Source organism: Myxine glutinosa, assembly GCF_964187855.1.
Source record: "Myxine glutinosa chromosome 12 unlocalized genomic scaffold, kmMyxGlut1.1 SUPER_12_unloc_1, whole genome shotgun sequence".
In the NCBI taxonomy this organism is placed as follows: Eukaryota; Metazoa; Chordata; class Myxini; order Myxiniformes; family Myxinidae; genus Myxine; species Myxine glutinosa.
In genome coordinates, this window is record NW_027616355.1 from 535911 (window position 1) to 552578 (window position 16668).

Sequence of the window (16668 nt, forward strand, 5' to 3'; positions counted from 1 at the left end):
TTCAATTAATTCTCAATTAATTTAATTTTTAATTTTTCAAATAATTTTCAATTTTTCTAATTTTTTATTTTTCAATTAATTTCAACTAATTTCAATTAATTTTCAGTTAATTCAATTTTTATTTTTCAATTAATTTCAATTAATTTTCAATGAATTTAATTTTTGATTTTTCAATTATTAATTTCAATGAATTTTCAATTAATTTAATTTTTGATTTTTCAATTAATATCAATTAATTTTCAATTCATTTAATTTTGAATTTTTCCATTAATTTAAACTCATTTCAATTAATTTTAATAATTTTTAATTTTTAATTTTTCAATTAATTTCAACAAATTAATTTCAATTAATTTTCAGTTAATTTAAATAAAAAAAATTTGTCAATTAATTTTAACTCATTTCAATTAATTCTCTAAAAATTAAATTTTTTATTTTTCAATTAATTTCAACGAATAAATTTCAAATCATTTTAATTTTTTTTTAATTTTTCGATTAATTTCAACTAATTAATTTCAATTAATTTTCAGTTAATTCAATTTTTAATCTTTCAATTAATTTCAACTAATTAATTTCAATTCATTTTAAGTTAATTCAATTTTTTATTTTTCAATGAATTTAAACAAATTTATTTCAAATCATTTTCAATGTTTTTCATTTTTCAATTAATTTCAACTAATTCATTTCAATTAATTTTAGGTTAATTCAATTTTTTTTTGAAAATTAATTTCAATGAATTTTAAATGAATTTAATTTTTAATTTTCAAAAAATTTCAACTAATTTAATTTTCAATTTTTCAATTAATTTCAACCCGGTTCCCAATTTCAACAACATCGTTTGGAAGTTCATTCCATCCACATATCGTTCGATGAAAAAGGAGTACTTCATGGTATTAGTTTCCACGCACAACAGATGGAATATTTACCTCCGCCACCAAAGGTGGATGGAGGTTATCTGTCTGTGAACAGGACATCTCAAAACATTGTGGACGGATTCGGACAAAACTTTGTGGACAGGTTGGATGAGTGACAAGGACTAGATTATTACATTTTGGTGAAGATCCGGATCTTGAATCGGCTCCTAGAATTTTAAAAGTGATTTTTCACCATTAATTTCTAGGGCCAAAACGATGTATCGCAAGATATCCCAAAAATATTGTGGCTGGATTATGACAAAACTTGGTGGATGAGTTAGTTAGGCCACAAGAAAAAGATTTTGGTTCAGATCCGAATCCAGATCCGGCCTATATGTGCAATACAAAACACAAACTGTTCAGACTGGCAGAGGTATGCGCTCTACAGAGTGCCGGGTCTAGTTACCCTGTGCTCGTGAAGCCAAAAGCACGGTTAGGCATTCGGTTCGGTACGTGTGGCGTACGTACTGTACGTATGCGTGTGTCTGCATTTTTAAAATCCATTTTCTCGGCAACCGTTTGTCCGATTGACAAGAAACTTTACCATAGGAGCGCCTCCGCCAATACATTTTTTTTGTCCATAATTATGACGCCATAGGTCACGTGGTACAGGCACCATCTTGGAAATCTGTTACACATCTATATCTCCCAAACCGCTCAATGGAAAAAATTGAAACAAGGCTCATTGTCAAGTACTCCCTATTGGGAATAAGACATGTTGATGATGATGTCTTTGGTGTCTTCATTATGACGTCATAATTTGACAAGTACAACGCTTATCTGATCAGTACGGGAAAACAAAATTTTCCCTGCAACAGTTAGTCCGATGGACACAAAATTTTAACCATAGAAGCACCTCCTGCTGTAGAATTTTTTACTGATAATTATGACGTCATAGGTCACGTGGTACAGGCGCCATCTTGGAAAATCAAAAAAAGTTGCACCTCTACAGTCTACATCTCCGAAACCGCTCCATGGAAAAAATTGAAACGTGGCTCGTTGTCAAGTACTCTGCATGGGGAATAAGTGTTGTTAATGATGACGTCATTTTGCCTTAATTATGACGTCATAATACGACAGGGACAACGCTTCATCTGACGAGTTTGAAATTTCTTGAGCGTGATCTACGCAACAATTATATTAGAGAATGAAAATCTATGCTCACGCAGTCTAGCAGCCATATAGGATCAAACAAGCGTTACGCCTAGGTCCCCCGTCGGTGAAGTGATGTGAGTTGACAAAGTTTAAGACGCAGAAAACATGCTATGATATGATATTTCGCTCACAAGGTTCAGACATACATGGAGGTGGCTATATTGGATTTTGACGTGGCCACCCAATTTTCAATAGCGTTCTTCCTTATGCCTAGATACACCCACACACCAGATTAGAAGTTGGTACTTCGCTTATTTTTCAAGATATTCCGCTCACAAGGTTCAGACATACATGGCGGCGGCCATCTTGGATTTTGACGTGGCGACCCCATTTTCAATAGCGTTCTTCCTTGTGCATAGATACACCCAAACACCAGATTAGAAGTTGGTGCTTCGCTTATTTTTCAAGATATTACGCTCACAAGGTTCAGACATATATATGGTGGCGGCCATCTTGGATTTTGACGTGGCGACGCAATTTACAATAGCCTTCTTCCTTATGCCGAGATACACCCACACACCAAATTAGAAGTTGGTACTTCGATTATTTTTCAAGATATTCATCTCACAAGGTTCAGACATACATGGCGGTGGCCATCTTGGATTTTGACGTGGCGACCCAATAGATACACCCACACACCAGATTAGACGTTGGTACTTCGCTTATTGTTCGAGATATTTCGCTCACAAGTTTCAGACATATATATGGTGGCGGCCATCTTTGATTTTGACGTGGCGACCCAATTTTCAATAGCGTTCGTCCATATGCAGAGATACACCCACACACCAGATTAGAAGTTGGTACTTCGCTTATTTTTCAAGATATGCAGGTTACAAGGTTCAGACATACGTGGCATCAGACATACATGGCGGCGGCCATCTTGGCTTTTGACGTGGCGACCCAATTTTCAATAGCGTTCTTCCTTATGCCGAGATGCACCCACAGCCCACACACCAAATTAGACGTTGGTACTTTGCTTATTTTTCAAGATATTCATCTCACAAGTTTCAGACATACATGGCGGCGGCCATCTTGGCTTTTGACGTGGCGACCCAATTTTCAATAGCGTTCGTCCTTATGCGGAGATACACCCACACACCAAAATAGAAGTTGGTACTTCGCTTATTTTTCAAGATATTCATCTCACAATGTTCAGACATACATGGCGGCAGCCATCTTGGATTTTGACGTGGCGACCCAATTTGCGATAGCGTTCTTCCTTATGCCTAGATACACCCACACACCAGATTAGAAGTTGGTACTTCGCTTATTTTTCAAGATATGCAGGTTACAAGGTTCAGACATACATGGCATCAGACATACATGGCTGCGGCCATCTTGGATTTTGACGTGGGTTGCACCCACACACCAAATTCGAATGCGGTCCTTCGCTTACGCACGCACGCCCGCACACACGCACGCACGCACGCCCGCACGGACGGACGGACACACGGACGGAGGGGAAAGCCATAGTTCCCCTTTCGCTCCGCTGAGCGACGGGGGACAATAAAACCCTTCAAAAACAAAAGGGTTGGCTCGCACCAAGTTGACTGCACAAGGTAAGTATTCTATGAATACCATCTAGTTCTTTCATGTGATTGAAATCTTTAATACAGTACTTGCATATAGAACCCATGTCTTCACTGACATCTAGTTGTTTATGTATTGATGCTCTTGTTGTTTATGTATTGATGCTCTAGTTCCACTGTGCTTGCGAAGCGAAAAGCGAGGTTAAGCATGCAGGTGCAATCGTGTGCCGTGTCTGCATTTTAAAAATTCATTTTCTCGGCAACCGTTGGTCTGATTGACATGAAATTTTACCGTAGTATTGCGTCTGCCTGTATATATTTTTGCTGATAATTATGATGTCATAGGTCACGTGGTACGGACGCCATCTTGGAAAAACGTTGCACCTCTATCTCCCAAACTGCTTAATGGAAAAAATTGAAACATAGCTCATTGTCAAGTACACCCCATGGGGAATAAGATATGTTAATGATGATGTCATAGGTGCCTCCATTATGACGTCATAATTCGACAAGTACAACGCTTGATCTGATCAGTATGAAAAAAAAAATCCTCTGCAACTGTTAGTCCGATGGACACGAAATTTTCAGAATATGTGCGGCTCCTCCTGTATAATTTTTTTATGGTAATTATAACGTCATAGGTCACGTGGTACAGACGCCATCTTGGAAAAAAATGAAAAAGGTTGCACCTCTATATCTCCGAAACCGCTCCACGGAAAAAATTGAAACATAGCTCAATGTCAAGTACTCCCCTTGGGGAATAAGATATGTTAATGATGATGTCACCGCTGCCGTCGTTATGACGTCATAATTCGACAAGTTCAACACTTATCCGATCATTGTGAATTTTTTTCTCAGCAACTGTTGGTCTGATGGGCACGACATTTTCACCATCGGAGCGCCTCCTTCTGTAGAATATTTTATTGATAATCATGACATCATAGGTCATGTGGTATCGACGCCATCTTTGAAAAACCGAAAAATGTTGCACCTCTATATCTCCAAAACCGCTGCATGGAAAAAATTGAAACATGGCTCATTGTAAAGACTCCATATGGGGAATAGGTGGTGTTAATGATGACGTCATTGGTGCCATAATTATGACGTCATAATTCGACAGGAACAACGCTTAGTCTGATCAGTTTGAAATGTATTGAGCATGATCTATGCAACAATTATATTAGAGATTATAAATGTATGATGTCATCGCTCACGTGGTCTGGCAGCCATATTGGATCAAAGAAAAAAAATGTTCAAAAACCGAAGAATTGGCTCGCAACAAGTTGACTGCGCAGGGTAAGTATTCTATGAATATCATCTTGTTGTTTATGTATTGATGCCTAGTTGAAATACTGGAGTTATTTTGAGTCAAGTAATGGTTCCATGGGATGTCAACTGTATTGATGGAGAAAATACAGTCTAACAACGTCTGTTCACAAGTGGTGGAGCAATGATTGGTGGTGTACTGCACCACTGCAGGCACTTGACTATAAAAAAGTGGTGGACATCCTACATGCAAGACAAGGACATGAGACATCGGTGTGTCTTTGTAAGAATTGCAAGGACATTTGTACAAAATTGACAAATCAACATCGTATGTTGTACATGAACATGGGATCGCAGCATCATGAGCTCAAAAACTCAAATGAGAAGTCAAAGGGTTAGTGAAAGTTAGTGAATGAAAACATCTTGTCCCGGCCACTCAGTCGGAAGCGTAACATTTCATATCGGACAAAAAAACCAACACATTTCATGAAATTATTTTCCAGAAATTATAGCAATGAACCTGACGAAGATTTATCTATGTGCGGATTAGGATGATTTAAAAGTTTTAAAATTGCATTTTTATTGTTATAATCCTTTCTATGAGCTCATCATCATCGGCATGCAATACCTCATCATTGAAGAACTCAGGGCCTGAAAAAAGAAACAAAATAATAATACGGCTGAACATCATGCAGTGGATATGTACCGTTGTTTATCACATTCCTTGTATAGTTTTTATTGCAATAGATGTTGTGTTTTGGCTGCTTGTTGTGCAAAACTAGAAAGTATCCATGGTCGGTGTGTGATGGTTTGGGTACACTACCTGGTAATTGATACTCTTTGCACCCAATGGCATTTCTTGCTGTTTGTTGACAACACAACCACTCGCCCTCAATCCAGAAACACGGGTGGTACTTTAGGGCCAGTGTGGTGTTATTGCTGATCTCTAGGCAGAAAAACAAACAAGACAGGTTTGGTATCAGTGGGAACATAGAACATGATGATCAATTAGCAAGTCTTAAGTAAACCACGACAGAAAATTGCTTTTTGTAAATATACCTTTTTGGAGCATTTTTACCCATCTTGTTTGGCTGTCTTCGCTGGGAGAGAAGACATAGAGGCATCCATTGTCATGCACAACCTGAATAAGGTAGGGAGAGGATGTGGAGGCGGTGGGGGAGGGGTGGGGGGGTGGGAAGGAGTGTGGGATGAGGAAGGGAAGGGGAGGAGGAGGAGGAGGAGTGAGTGGGAAGGGGGAATGAGGAGGGGGAGTGAGTGGGAAGGGGGGATGAGGAGGGGGAGTGAGTGGGAAGGGGGGATGAGGAGGGGCAGTGAGTGGGAAGAAGGGAATGATGAGGGGAGTGAGTGGAAAGGGGAGGATGAGGAGGGGAGTGAGTGGGAAGGGGAGGATGAGGAGGGGGGAATGAGGAGGGGGGAGTGAGTGGGAAGGGGGATGAGGAGGGGGAGGGAATGAGTAGGAAGGAGGGATGAGGAGGAGAGTGAGTGGGAAGGAAGGTGGGATGAGGAGGGGGAGTGAGTGGGAAGGGGGTGGAGGATGAGAAAGGGGAGTGAGTGGGAAAGAGGGGGAGTGAGGGGAGGAGTGAGTAGGAAGGGGAGGGAATGAGGAGGGGGAGTGAGTGGGAAGTAAGGTGGGATGAGGTGGGGGAGTGAGTGGGAAGGAGAATGGGATGAGGAAGGGGAGTGAGTGGGAAGGAGGATGGGATGAGGTAGGGGAGTGAGTGGGAAGGGAGGGGGGATGAGGAGGGGGAGTGAGTGGGAAGGGGGTGGAGGATGAGAAAGGGGAGTGAGTGGGAAAGAGGGGGAGTGAGGGGAGGAGTGAGTAGGAAGGGGAGGGAATGAGGAGGGGGAGTGAGTGGGAAGGAGGGTGGGATGAGGTAGGGGAGTGAGTGGGAAGGAGAATGGGATGAGGAAGGGGAGTGAGTGGGAAGGAGGATGGGATGAGGTAGGGGAGTGAGTGGGAAGGGAGGGGGGATGAGGAGGGGGAGTGAGTGGGAAGGAGGATGGGATGAGGAAGGGGGGGTGAGTCACAAAAGGGGTGAGGGGTGAAAAGGAGGAGTGAGTGGGAAGTAGGGTGGGATGAGGAAGGGGAGTGAGTGGGAAGGGAGGGGGGATGAAGGGGAGTGAGTGTGAAGGAGGATGGGATGAAGTAGGGGAGTGAGTGGGAAGGTGTGTGGGATGAGGAAGGGGAGTGAGTGGGAAGGAGGGTGGGATGAGGAAGGGGAGTGAGTGGGAAGGGATGGTGGATGAGGAGGGGGAGTGAGTGGGAAGGAGGATGGGATGAGGAAGGGGAGTGAGTGGGAAGGGAGGGGGGATGAGGAGGGGGAGTGAGTGGGAAGGAGGATGGGATGAGGAAGGGGAGTGAGTGGGAAGGAAGGGGGGATGAGGAAGGGGAGTGAGTGGGAAAGGGGATGAGGGGTAAAAAGGAGGAGTGAGTAGGAAGGGGAGGGATGAGGAGGAGGAGTGAATGGGAAGTAGGGTGGGATGAGGAAGGGGCGTGAGTGGGAAGGGAGGATGAGGGGGAGTGAGTGGGAAGGAGGGTGGGATGAGGTAGGGGAGTGAGTGGGAAGGAGGATGGGATGAGGAAGGGGAGTGAGTGGGAAGGGAGGATGAGGGGGAGTGAGTGGGAAGGAGGGTGGGATGAGGGAGGGGAGTGAGTGGGAAGGAGGATGGGATGAGGTAGGGGAGTGAGTGGGAAGGAGGGTGAGATGAGGAGGGGAGTGAGTGGGAAGGAGGGTGGGATGAGGTAGGGGAGTGAGTGGGAAGGGAGGGGGGATGAGGGGGAGTGAGTGTGAAGAAGGATGGGATGAAGTAGGGGAGTGTGAGTGGGAAGGGATGGTGGATGAGGCGGGGGAGTGAGTGGGAAGGAAGGTGGGACGAGGAAGGGGAGTGAGTAGCAAAAGGGGTGAGGGGTGAAAAGGAGGAGTGAGTGGGAAGGAGGATGGGATGAGGAAGGGGAGTGAGTGGGAAGGGAGGATGAGGGGGAGTGAGTGAGAAGGAGGGTGGGATGAGGTAGGGGCGTGAGTGGGAAGGAGGGTGGGATGAGGAGGGGGAGTGAGTGGGAAGGAAGGTGGGATGAGGTAGGGGAGTGAGTGGGAAGGGAGGGGGGGATGAGGGGGAGTGAGTGTGAAGAAGGATGGGATGAAGTAGGGGAGTGTGAGTGGGAAGGGATGGTGGATGAGGAGGGGGAGTGAGTGGGAAGGAAGGTGGGATGAGGAAGGGGAGTGAGTAGCAAAAGGGGTGAGGGGTGAAAAGGAGGAGTGAGTGGGAAGGAGGATGGTATGAGGAAGGGGAGTGAGTGTGAAGGGAGGGGGATAAGGAGGGGGAGTAAGTAGGAAGTGGGAAATAAGGAGAGGGAGTGAGTGGGAAAGGGGGGAGAGGATGGGGGAGGGAACAGTCATTTTTTTTTCTTTGTCCTTGTCACATCTGTTGTTAAAACAACTAGACTCAGTGGTGTAATTGTTAGAGCATCTACTGTGAATATACAAGGTCGACAGTTCGAGTGCCAGTCGAGTCACACCAAAGACTTTTATAAATGGTACGTGCTGCTTCCTTGCTTGATGCTCATCATTTAAAAAGAATAGAGCATGGACAAACAACTTCCTGCATTGAAGTTCCTTGCTTTTCCACTGGCTCAGTTTTACATTGGTTTCTTTTGAAGAAAAGGTATCTAAAGGGAATTTCAAAGTTGACATGGACTTTATATTATATGTTGGAACATTAGAAAATAATAGTTCGATCATGAAATTATCTGCAATGATATTGTCTATCCCAAGGCAGTATAGTATACAGTGCCCTCGCCATAAGTATTGTAACAGTGAAGTCAAATTTGTTATTAATAGTGATATTTTTTGGGGAATGAGGAGGGGGGAGTGAGTGGGAAGGGGGATGAGGAGGGGGAGGGAATGAGTAGGAAGGAGGGATGAGGAGGAGAGTGAGTGGGAAGGAAGGTGGGATGAGGAGGGGGAGTGAGTGGGAAGGGGGTGGGGGATGAGAAAGGGGAGTGAGTGGGAAAGAGGGGGAGTGAGGGGAGGAGTGAGTAGGAAGGGGAGGGAATGAGGAGGGGGAGTGAGTGGGAAGTAAGGTGGGATGAGGTGGGGGAGTGAGTGGGAAGGGAGGAGGGATGAGGGAGAGTGAGTGGGAAGGAGGGTGGGATGAGGTAGGGGAGTGAGTGGGAAGGAGAATGGGATGAGGAGGGGGAGTGAGTGGGAAGGAGGATGGGATGTGTGGGAAGGGGAGTGAGTGTTGGAACATTATATGTTGGACTACGCACGACCTTCGACCGTGCTACGCACGGGGGGGGGAGGCCGGAAGCAAACAGGCAATGCAGATACGGCGAATGCTAAAGCATGAAACCAATAAATTCGCCATTCCTGTAGCACCTTCAGTCGCACATCAGACATGGACAGCAAGTTCGTGAAGGACTTCCATGAAAAATGTAACGGGTACGTTCACGTATAGAAACATCGATAGTAGGACCGTAGCGAATCTGCATATGGCGATCCGCGAAGTTCACGTTCACAAAGTAGAACCATCGGCATCACGGCATGTCGTCATTCACTTGAACTCGATATCTCTTTTTTAATTCCAAACAACATAACTCCAATCACAAATTAATCACAAAATAAACTTTTAACAACATTGTTAATGTTTCTTTCATGGTAAAAACTACCAAGTCGACAGTTAAAGGGCTTATACACCGCCCAAATAGCTATGTGGAATTCTCTCATGTTGAGATTGAACTCACGTCGTTTGAACTTTGGCCGAGGTCATTATTTACTTTTAATGATGTTTATATACGAATCAAAAAGAAGATACTTAGTTTTGGGTCGTCCTTTACGCATATCTCGTGGGATTGTGAGTTGGAGAGACGACCGTGATGGTGGGGAGGGGGTTGGCATTCTCTCAAGCAGGGATTCAACCAATGTCCTTATAAAAGGTCTTTGTCCGAGGTCACCGAGTCCGATCGGTGCAGCCGTTTGTGTGGCACCCGGGAAAATAACGTTATTCAGGAGTCCAAACCTGAAAATGCTGGAGGCCAAAGCTGAAATTAGAAAAACAATATACTGTGGCGGGCACATGGGGCAATAATTCCGCGCACCAGTGGGTGGCGCGAGCGCCCAGGCGGGGACCGATGGCACATGCCCCGCCCTTCGACCGAGCGGCCACGCCCAGGGACTAGGCGTCGCCTCGGCACATATATGCGGGCTCTAAGCTCGAGCCCGCCCAGTGCTGCAGTTCGAGCTTTCGTAATAAAGACTCTTTTGGTTTTAACAAACGCGTTGTGGCCTACCCCTTTGGCAAGCAAGTTGTGTGTGCAGCACCACACTTCAATACCCTATTTTACTCCAGGGGGTCCCAGGATTACCCACCCAAAATATCGTTGCGATCGGTTCAGCCGTTTTTGCGGTACCTTCGAACGGACGGACAGACGGACAGACATTTGGTGAATTATAGTGAGGTAATAACTGTCGAAGTTAAAGTTCAAATATCCTCATATATTCAAATTATAATTTTATGACAAACTTCAAAAGATCATTTAAATAAAACAATTTTAATTGTGCTTTTTTAAAATAAAAAAAAATTTTTGTATACAAGATCGAGGCTCGTGAAAGAGCTAACATTAATCACACAAAAAGTCAAACCGACACACAAAACACAAAAAATAAGGGGAGCGGCAGACAAGATTGGGAGAGAGGGGGAAGGACACAAACACAACATTTGAGAGCAGGGACAACGGGAGAAATGTGGGAGGGGGAGGGCTTTGGGGGAGGTGGGAGAGGTATAAAACATATGAACACTGCAAGGACTTCCAGGAAAGAAGTTGGAATAAATAAAAAAAAGAAGAAGTATCTGGAGTGAATTAGCGGGGGTAGAAAAGATCAAGGTTTTGGATGGAGGAAGCTAAGAGATGATGGTGAACAGCTGTTTTAAAGACCTGGAGGGAGGAGTGGGATTGAAGGGAGTGGGGGAGTTTGTTCCAGAGGCAGGAGAAAAGGGGAATGAAAGAGTGAAGGTGAGCAGAGACCCTAGATTTTGGCAGTTTAACCATAAGAGGGTTGCAGGCAGATCTTGTGCGACCTGAAGGAATATTGGGGGGACAGAGCACAGAGAGAGCTGGGGGAGCAAGGCCGGAGAGGAGTCGGTAGAAGACAGAAAGACCACCAACCTGCCTGTGGTGAGTGAGTGAAAGGCCCTCGGAGTTAACTTCATCGCAGGAGATTCCAATGATTTTGAAAGCTTTGGTTTCAACAGCGTGTAGCCGAGCTAGGTGTGAGGCAGGAGCACCAGCCCAGAGGGGGGAACAGTATTCCATTGAGCTGCGGATGAAAGCCTTGTATGTGGTGAGGAGCTCAGGTGTGCCAAGGAAGGACTTCGCACGACGGAGGATGCCCAGTCGGCGACTGGCTTTGGAGGCCAGCTTGGAAATGTGGTTTTCCCAAGAAAGATCATGGCAGATAGTGAGACCCAAAGCTTGAGCGACAGAACTTCTTGAAGAGGATTGTTGAGAAAGTAGATGGGAGGGTTTTCCAGTCGGTCCTTTCGGAGAGACTTTGTAAGAGTGTGCGATTTGTCAGGATTGAAAGACATGTTCCACTTGTTAGACCAGTCTGTGATTTTTTCCAGGTCTGCAGAGAGTGAGGAGGCTGCAGACTGCCGATCTGAGGGATGAGGAATGGAGCGGCAGATAGTGGAGTCATCAGCAAAGAGATGGAGAGGATTTTCCAGAGAGTCGGAGAGATCATTGATGAAGACCAGAAATAGCATAGGGCCCAGAACACTACCTTGGGGAACTCCAGCCTGAACAGGAAGAGGAGATGAGAGAAATCCATTCAGTGCCACACGTTGCCTTCGACCAGAGAGGAAGTCCGCAAGCCATGAGTGGAGATTTCCATGGATACCATAGGAGGAGAGTTTGGTGAGCAGAGCTGGGTGCCAGACCGTATCGAAGGCACGTGATATGTCAAGTGAGACAGCTCTGATTTCCTGTTTGGCATTGAGGACCTCCATCCATTGTTGAGACAGCAGAAGCAACATGTCCAGAGTAGAATGACCTGGTCTGAATCCAAATTGATGATCAGAGATCAAGCCATTGGAGAAGAGGAATGATTTGATATCCGAAGCAATGTTGGATTCCATGACTGCTGATAATTGGAAGCAGGCTGATTGGTCTGTAGTTGCAAGGATCTGTTTTTGCACCTTTTGCACCTTTTTGATCCTTTTGCAAGGATCTGTTTTGTGATGAACTGAAGTTAATTCCTACGAGGAGCTTTCAAATTTTTCTGCAAATGATGTACTCAATAATCCAATTGAAATACAAACAATTTTATTATTTGTCTTTATATTATTAGTATTGTATTTATAATTTATAAGTAGGTGTACTATTTGAATATCCAACATATACATACCAATTATGGATTTGCACACTCTCAACACCGATGCTCACCTGTTAAATACCTTTGTTTTAGACTTATTAATTGTTCAAGTTTGAAGTAATTTAAAAAAATATTTTTCAACCGACCAGACAATGGGAAAATATCACATGATTGCTCTTGGACAATTAACCCATTCACAGGATGTTTATCAGAGAAAGGGACTTGCGCTGGTCCAATTCCCAGGTGAATTAATAAAGCATGGACGTAATTTCCTGACTTATTAATCTTGATGATTTTTATTATTTTGGTATATAAAGTCGAGGCTTTTGTATACAAGGGAAGTGCAGCAATGAGACAACACCTGGATGCAACAAGCAAAGGGATGAACGGACAACTGGAGAGAGATGGAGGATGTCTTTTATAAAGTGTGAGATCCAATGATATCAATCTTCTTCCCTGCCTTGACCACGATACTCCTCCACTTACTTCCCTCTGTCCTCAATCAACTCTCTCCACTTTCCATCCACCCCACCGTATTGAAATCCCTCCTCACACAATCTTCCCATCTCAACCGTGGTCTACCTCTTTTCCTCATACCTTGTTCCCTAAGCCTATCCGCTCTATTTGCCATTCTCTCTTCGCCCATCCGCACACCAATCTCCTTCCTCCAATTCATCCTTCCTCCTTCTATCCACCCTCTTCAATCCCACAATAACCTGGTGTTGGCTTACCGGTTAGGCTGCTGGCTTGGGATCCGAGGATCCTGAGTTTGCATCCCGGTCAATCGTTGAATTAACGCCAAGGGGGTTGACTCAGCCTGTCATCCTTCCGAGGTCTGCAAATTGAGTAACAGCTCACTGGTAATTGGGGCACTGCATAAGCGTCAAAAACGCGCTTCCAGCGAAATTATGCAACCAGCAGCCACAGGTTGCATACGAAACAACAACAACTCCCACAATGCGTCAGACCAAGTTCCTCTCACAGAACGCACCCCAACTTCTTATATCTTTCTGTCCTCTCGTCCCGTCTGTATATGTATATATATATATATATATATATGTATATATATATATATATATATATATATATATACAGATAGATTAATCAACGACATAACAGCGTGACGAGCGCTGTCCCGATCTCCTGTGGACCGAAGTCCTAGACCAAAGCGTCACCTCCGCCTCAGCCCAGCCACTCTGTCAACAGACAGAGATTTATTCTTTGGTCCCATTTGGCTAAACATCAAGCAGAGCCGCCAATCCAGATTTCGGGCTTATTTCCCTCTTATGAGGCTGCCTTTTTTAGAATAAAAAAAGGTAAAAAATCAAACATTTAAACAGCCTTGGACGTGCACCTTGACCCCATGGCCAAGGCACACCATCTATCAAGGCTGTCCCATTAGCATACTCATGCACCTCAACCCAAAGGCTGAAGCACATGGTTAATCAAAACACATGCATCCTGACCCCGAAGGGCCACAATGCATGGTCATACAATTGGACCCCTCCTCCATAGGAGTGAGTCCCCATGACTTCAACACCATGCCATTCTGACGAGGGCTTATTAACTGTTATGAGGCCACAGTTAAGGCCTGCCTTTTTTACTATGAAAAAAGGTAAAAAGTCAAACATTTGAACAGCCTCGGACGTGCACCTTGACCCCATGGCCAAGGCACAACGTCAACAAGGCTGTCCCAAGAACATTACACATGCGCCTCAACCCCAAGGCTGAAGCACATGGTCATTCAAACACCTGCATCATGCCCCCGAAGGGCCACAATGCATGGTCATACAATTGGGACCACTCCTCTTAGTAGGAGTAAGACCCCTTGATCCACTGACAGGGCATTACTCCTGCCAGGTACGATTTGCAGGCCTACCAGCCCTGTTTTGGGGCCACAGGGAAGGCCTGCCTTTTTTGCTATGAAAAAAGGAAAAAAGTCAAACATTTGAACAGCCTTGGACGTGCACCTTGACCCCATGGCCAAGGCACAACGTCAACAAGGCTGCCCCAATAACAATACACATGCGCCTCAACCCCAAGGGGGAAGCACATGGTCATTCAAACACATGCATCATGCCCCCGAATGGCCACAATGCATGGTCATACAATTGGGACCACTCCTCTTAATAGGAGTAAGACCCCTTAATCCACCGACAGGGCATTACTCCTGCCAGGTCCGATTTGCATGCAGGTCTACCAGCGCTTTTAGGGCCTGCGCAAGGCCTGCCTTTTTTGCTTGTGAAAAAAGGTAAAAAGTCAAACATTTGAACAGCCTCGGACGCACACCTTGACCCCATGGCCAAGGCACAACATCAACAAGGCTGACCCCATAACAATACACATGCGCCTCAACCCCAAGGGACCCCTTAATCCACCGGCAGGGCATTACTCCTGCCAGGTCCGATTTTGCAGGCTTGTTTACCGTTATGAGGCCACAGCAAAAGGCCTGCCTTTTTTACTATGAAAAAAGGTAAAAAGTCAAACATTTGAACAGCCTTGGACGTGCACCTTGACCCCATGGTCAAGGCACAACGTCAACAAGGCTGTCCCTATAACATTACACATGTGCCTCAACCCCAAGCGGGAAGCACATGGTCATTCAAACGCATGCATCATGCCCCCGAGGGGCCACAATGCATGGTCATATAATTGGGACCACTCCTCTTAATAGGAGTAAGACCCCTTAATCCACCGACAGGGCATTACTCCTGCCAGGTACGATTTTGCAGTCTTGTTTACTGTTATGAGGCCACAGCAAAAGGCCTGCCTTTTTTACAATGAAAAAGGTAAAAAGTCAAACATTTGAACAGCCTCGGACGTGCACCTTGACCCCATGGCCAAGGTACAACGTCAACAAGGCTGTCCCAATAACAATACACATGCGCCTCAACCCCAAGGGGGAGGCACATGGTCATTCAAACGCATGCATCATGCCCCCGAGGGGCCACAATGCATGGTCATACAATTGGGACCACTCCTCTTAATAGGAGTAAGACCCCTTAATCCACCAGCAGGGCATTACTCCTGCCAGGTCCGATTTTGCAGGCTTCTTCACCTGTTTTGGGGCCACAGGGAAGCCCTGCCTTTTTTGCTATGAAAAAGGTAAAAAGTCAAACATTTGAACAGCCTTGGACGTGCACCTTGACCCCATGGCCAAGGTACAACGTCAACAAGGCTGTCCCAATAACAATACACATGCGCCTCAACCCCAAGGGGGAGGCACATGGTCATTCAAACGCATGCATCATGCCCCCGAGGGGCCACAATGCATGGTCATACAATTGGGACCACTCCTCTTAATAGGAGTAAGACCCCTTGATCCACCGACAGGGCATTACTCCTGCCAGGTCCGATTTGCATGCAGGTCTACCAGCGCTTTTAGGGCCTGCGCAAGGCCTGCCTTTTTTGCTTGTGAAAAAAGGTAAAAAGTCAAACATTTGAACAGCCTTGGACATGCACCTTGACCCCATGGTCAAGGCACAACGTCAACAAGGCTGTCCCAATAACATTACTCATGCACCTCAACCCCAAGGGGGAAGCACATGGTCATTCAAACGCATGCATCATGCCCCCGAAGGGCCACAATGCATGGTCATACAATTGGGACCACTCCTCTTAATAGGAGTAAGACCCCTTAATCCACCAGCAGGGCATTACTCCTGCCAGGTCCGATTTGCATGCAGATCTACCAGCGTTTTGGGCCCGCCGGGAAGGCCTGCCTTTTTTACAATGAAAAAGGTAAAAAGTCAAACATTCGAACAGCCTCGGACGTGCACCTTGACCCCGTGGCCAAGGCACAACGTCAACAAGGCTGTCCCCATAACAATACACATGCGCCTCAACCCCGAGGGGGAAGCGCATGGTCATTCAAACACATGCATCATGCCCCCGAAGGGCCACAATGCATGGTCATACAATTGGGACCACTCCTCTTAATAGGAGTAAGACCCCTTGATCCACCGGCAGGGCATTACTCCTGCCAGGTCCGATTTGCATGCAGGTCTACCAGCGTTTTGGGCCCACCGGGAAGGCCTGCCTTTTTTACAATGAAAAAAGGTAAAAAGTCAAACATTCGAACAGCCTCGGACGTGCACCTTGACCCCATGGCCAAGGCACAACGTCAACAAGGCTGTCCCCATAACAATACACATGCGCCTCAACCCCGAGGGGGAAGCGCATGGTCATTCAAACGCATGCATCATGCCCCCGAAGGGCCACAATGCATGGTCATACAATTGGGACCACTCCTCTTAATAGGAGTAAGACCCCTTAATCCACCAGCAGGGCATTACTCCTGCCAGGTCCGATTTGCATGCAAGCCTGCGAGCCTGTATTGGGGGCCACAGGGAAGCCCTGCCTTTTTTACTATGAAAAAAGGTAAAAAGTCAAACATTTGAACAGCCTTGGACG

At 45.5% G+C, this 16668-nt stretch overlaps 1 protein-coding gene across 1 annotated transcript in view; it reads right to left on the minus strand.

The window, feature by feature from the left end:
- Positions 1-16668, minus strand: part of LOC137437802 (tyrosine-protein kinase Tec) — a 107481-nt gene that overhangs the window by 39780 nt on the left and 51033 nt on the right. Inside the window, exons 3-5 of the mRNA XM_078768615.1 lie at positions 5921-6002; positions 5685-5807; positions 5490-5512 (exon numbers count right to left, since the gene is read on the minus strand). Of these exons, the coding sequence (XP_078624741.1) occupies positions 5490-5512; positions 5685-5807; positions 5921-6002 (228 nt within the window). The remainder of the gene's footprint in view (positions 1-5489; positions 5513-5684; positions 5808-5920; positions 6003-16668) is intronic.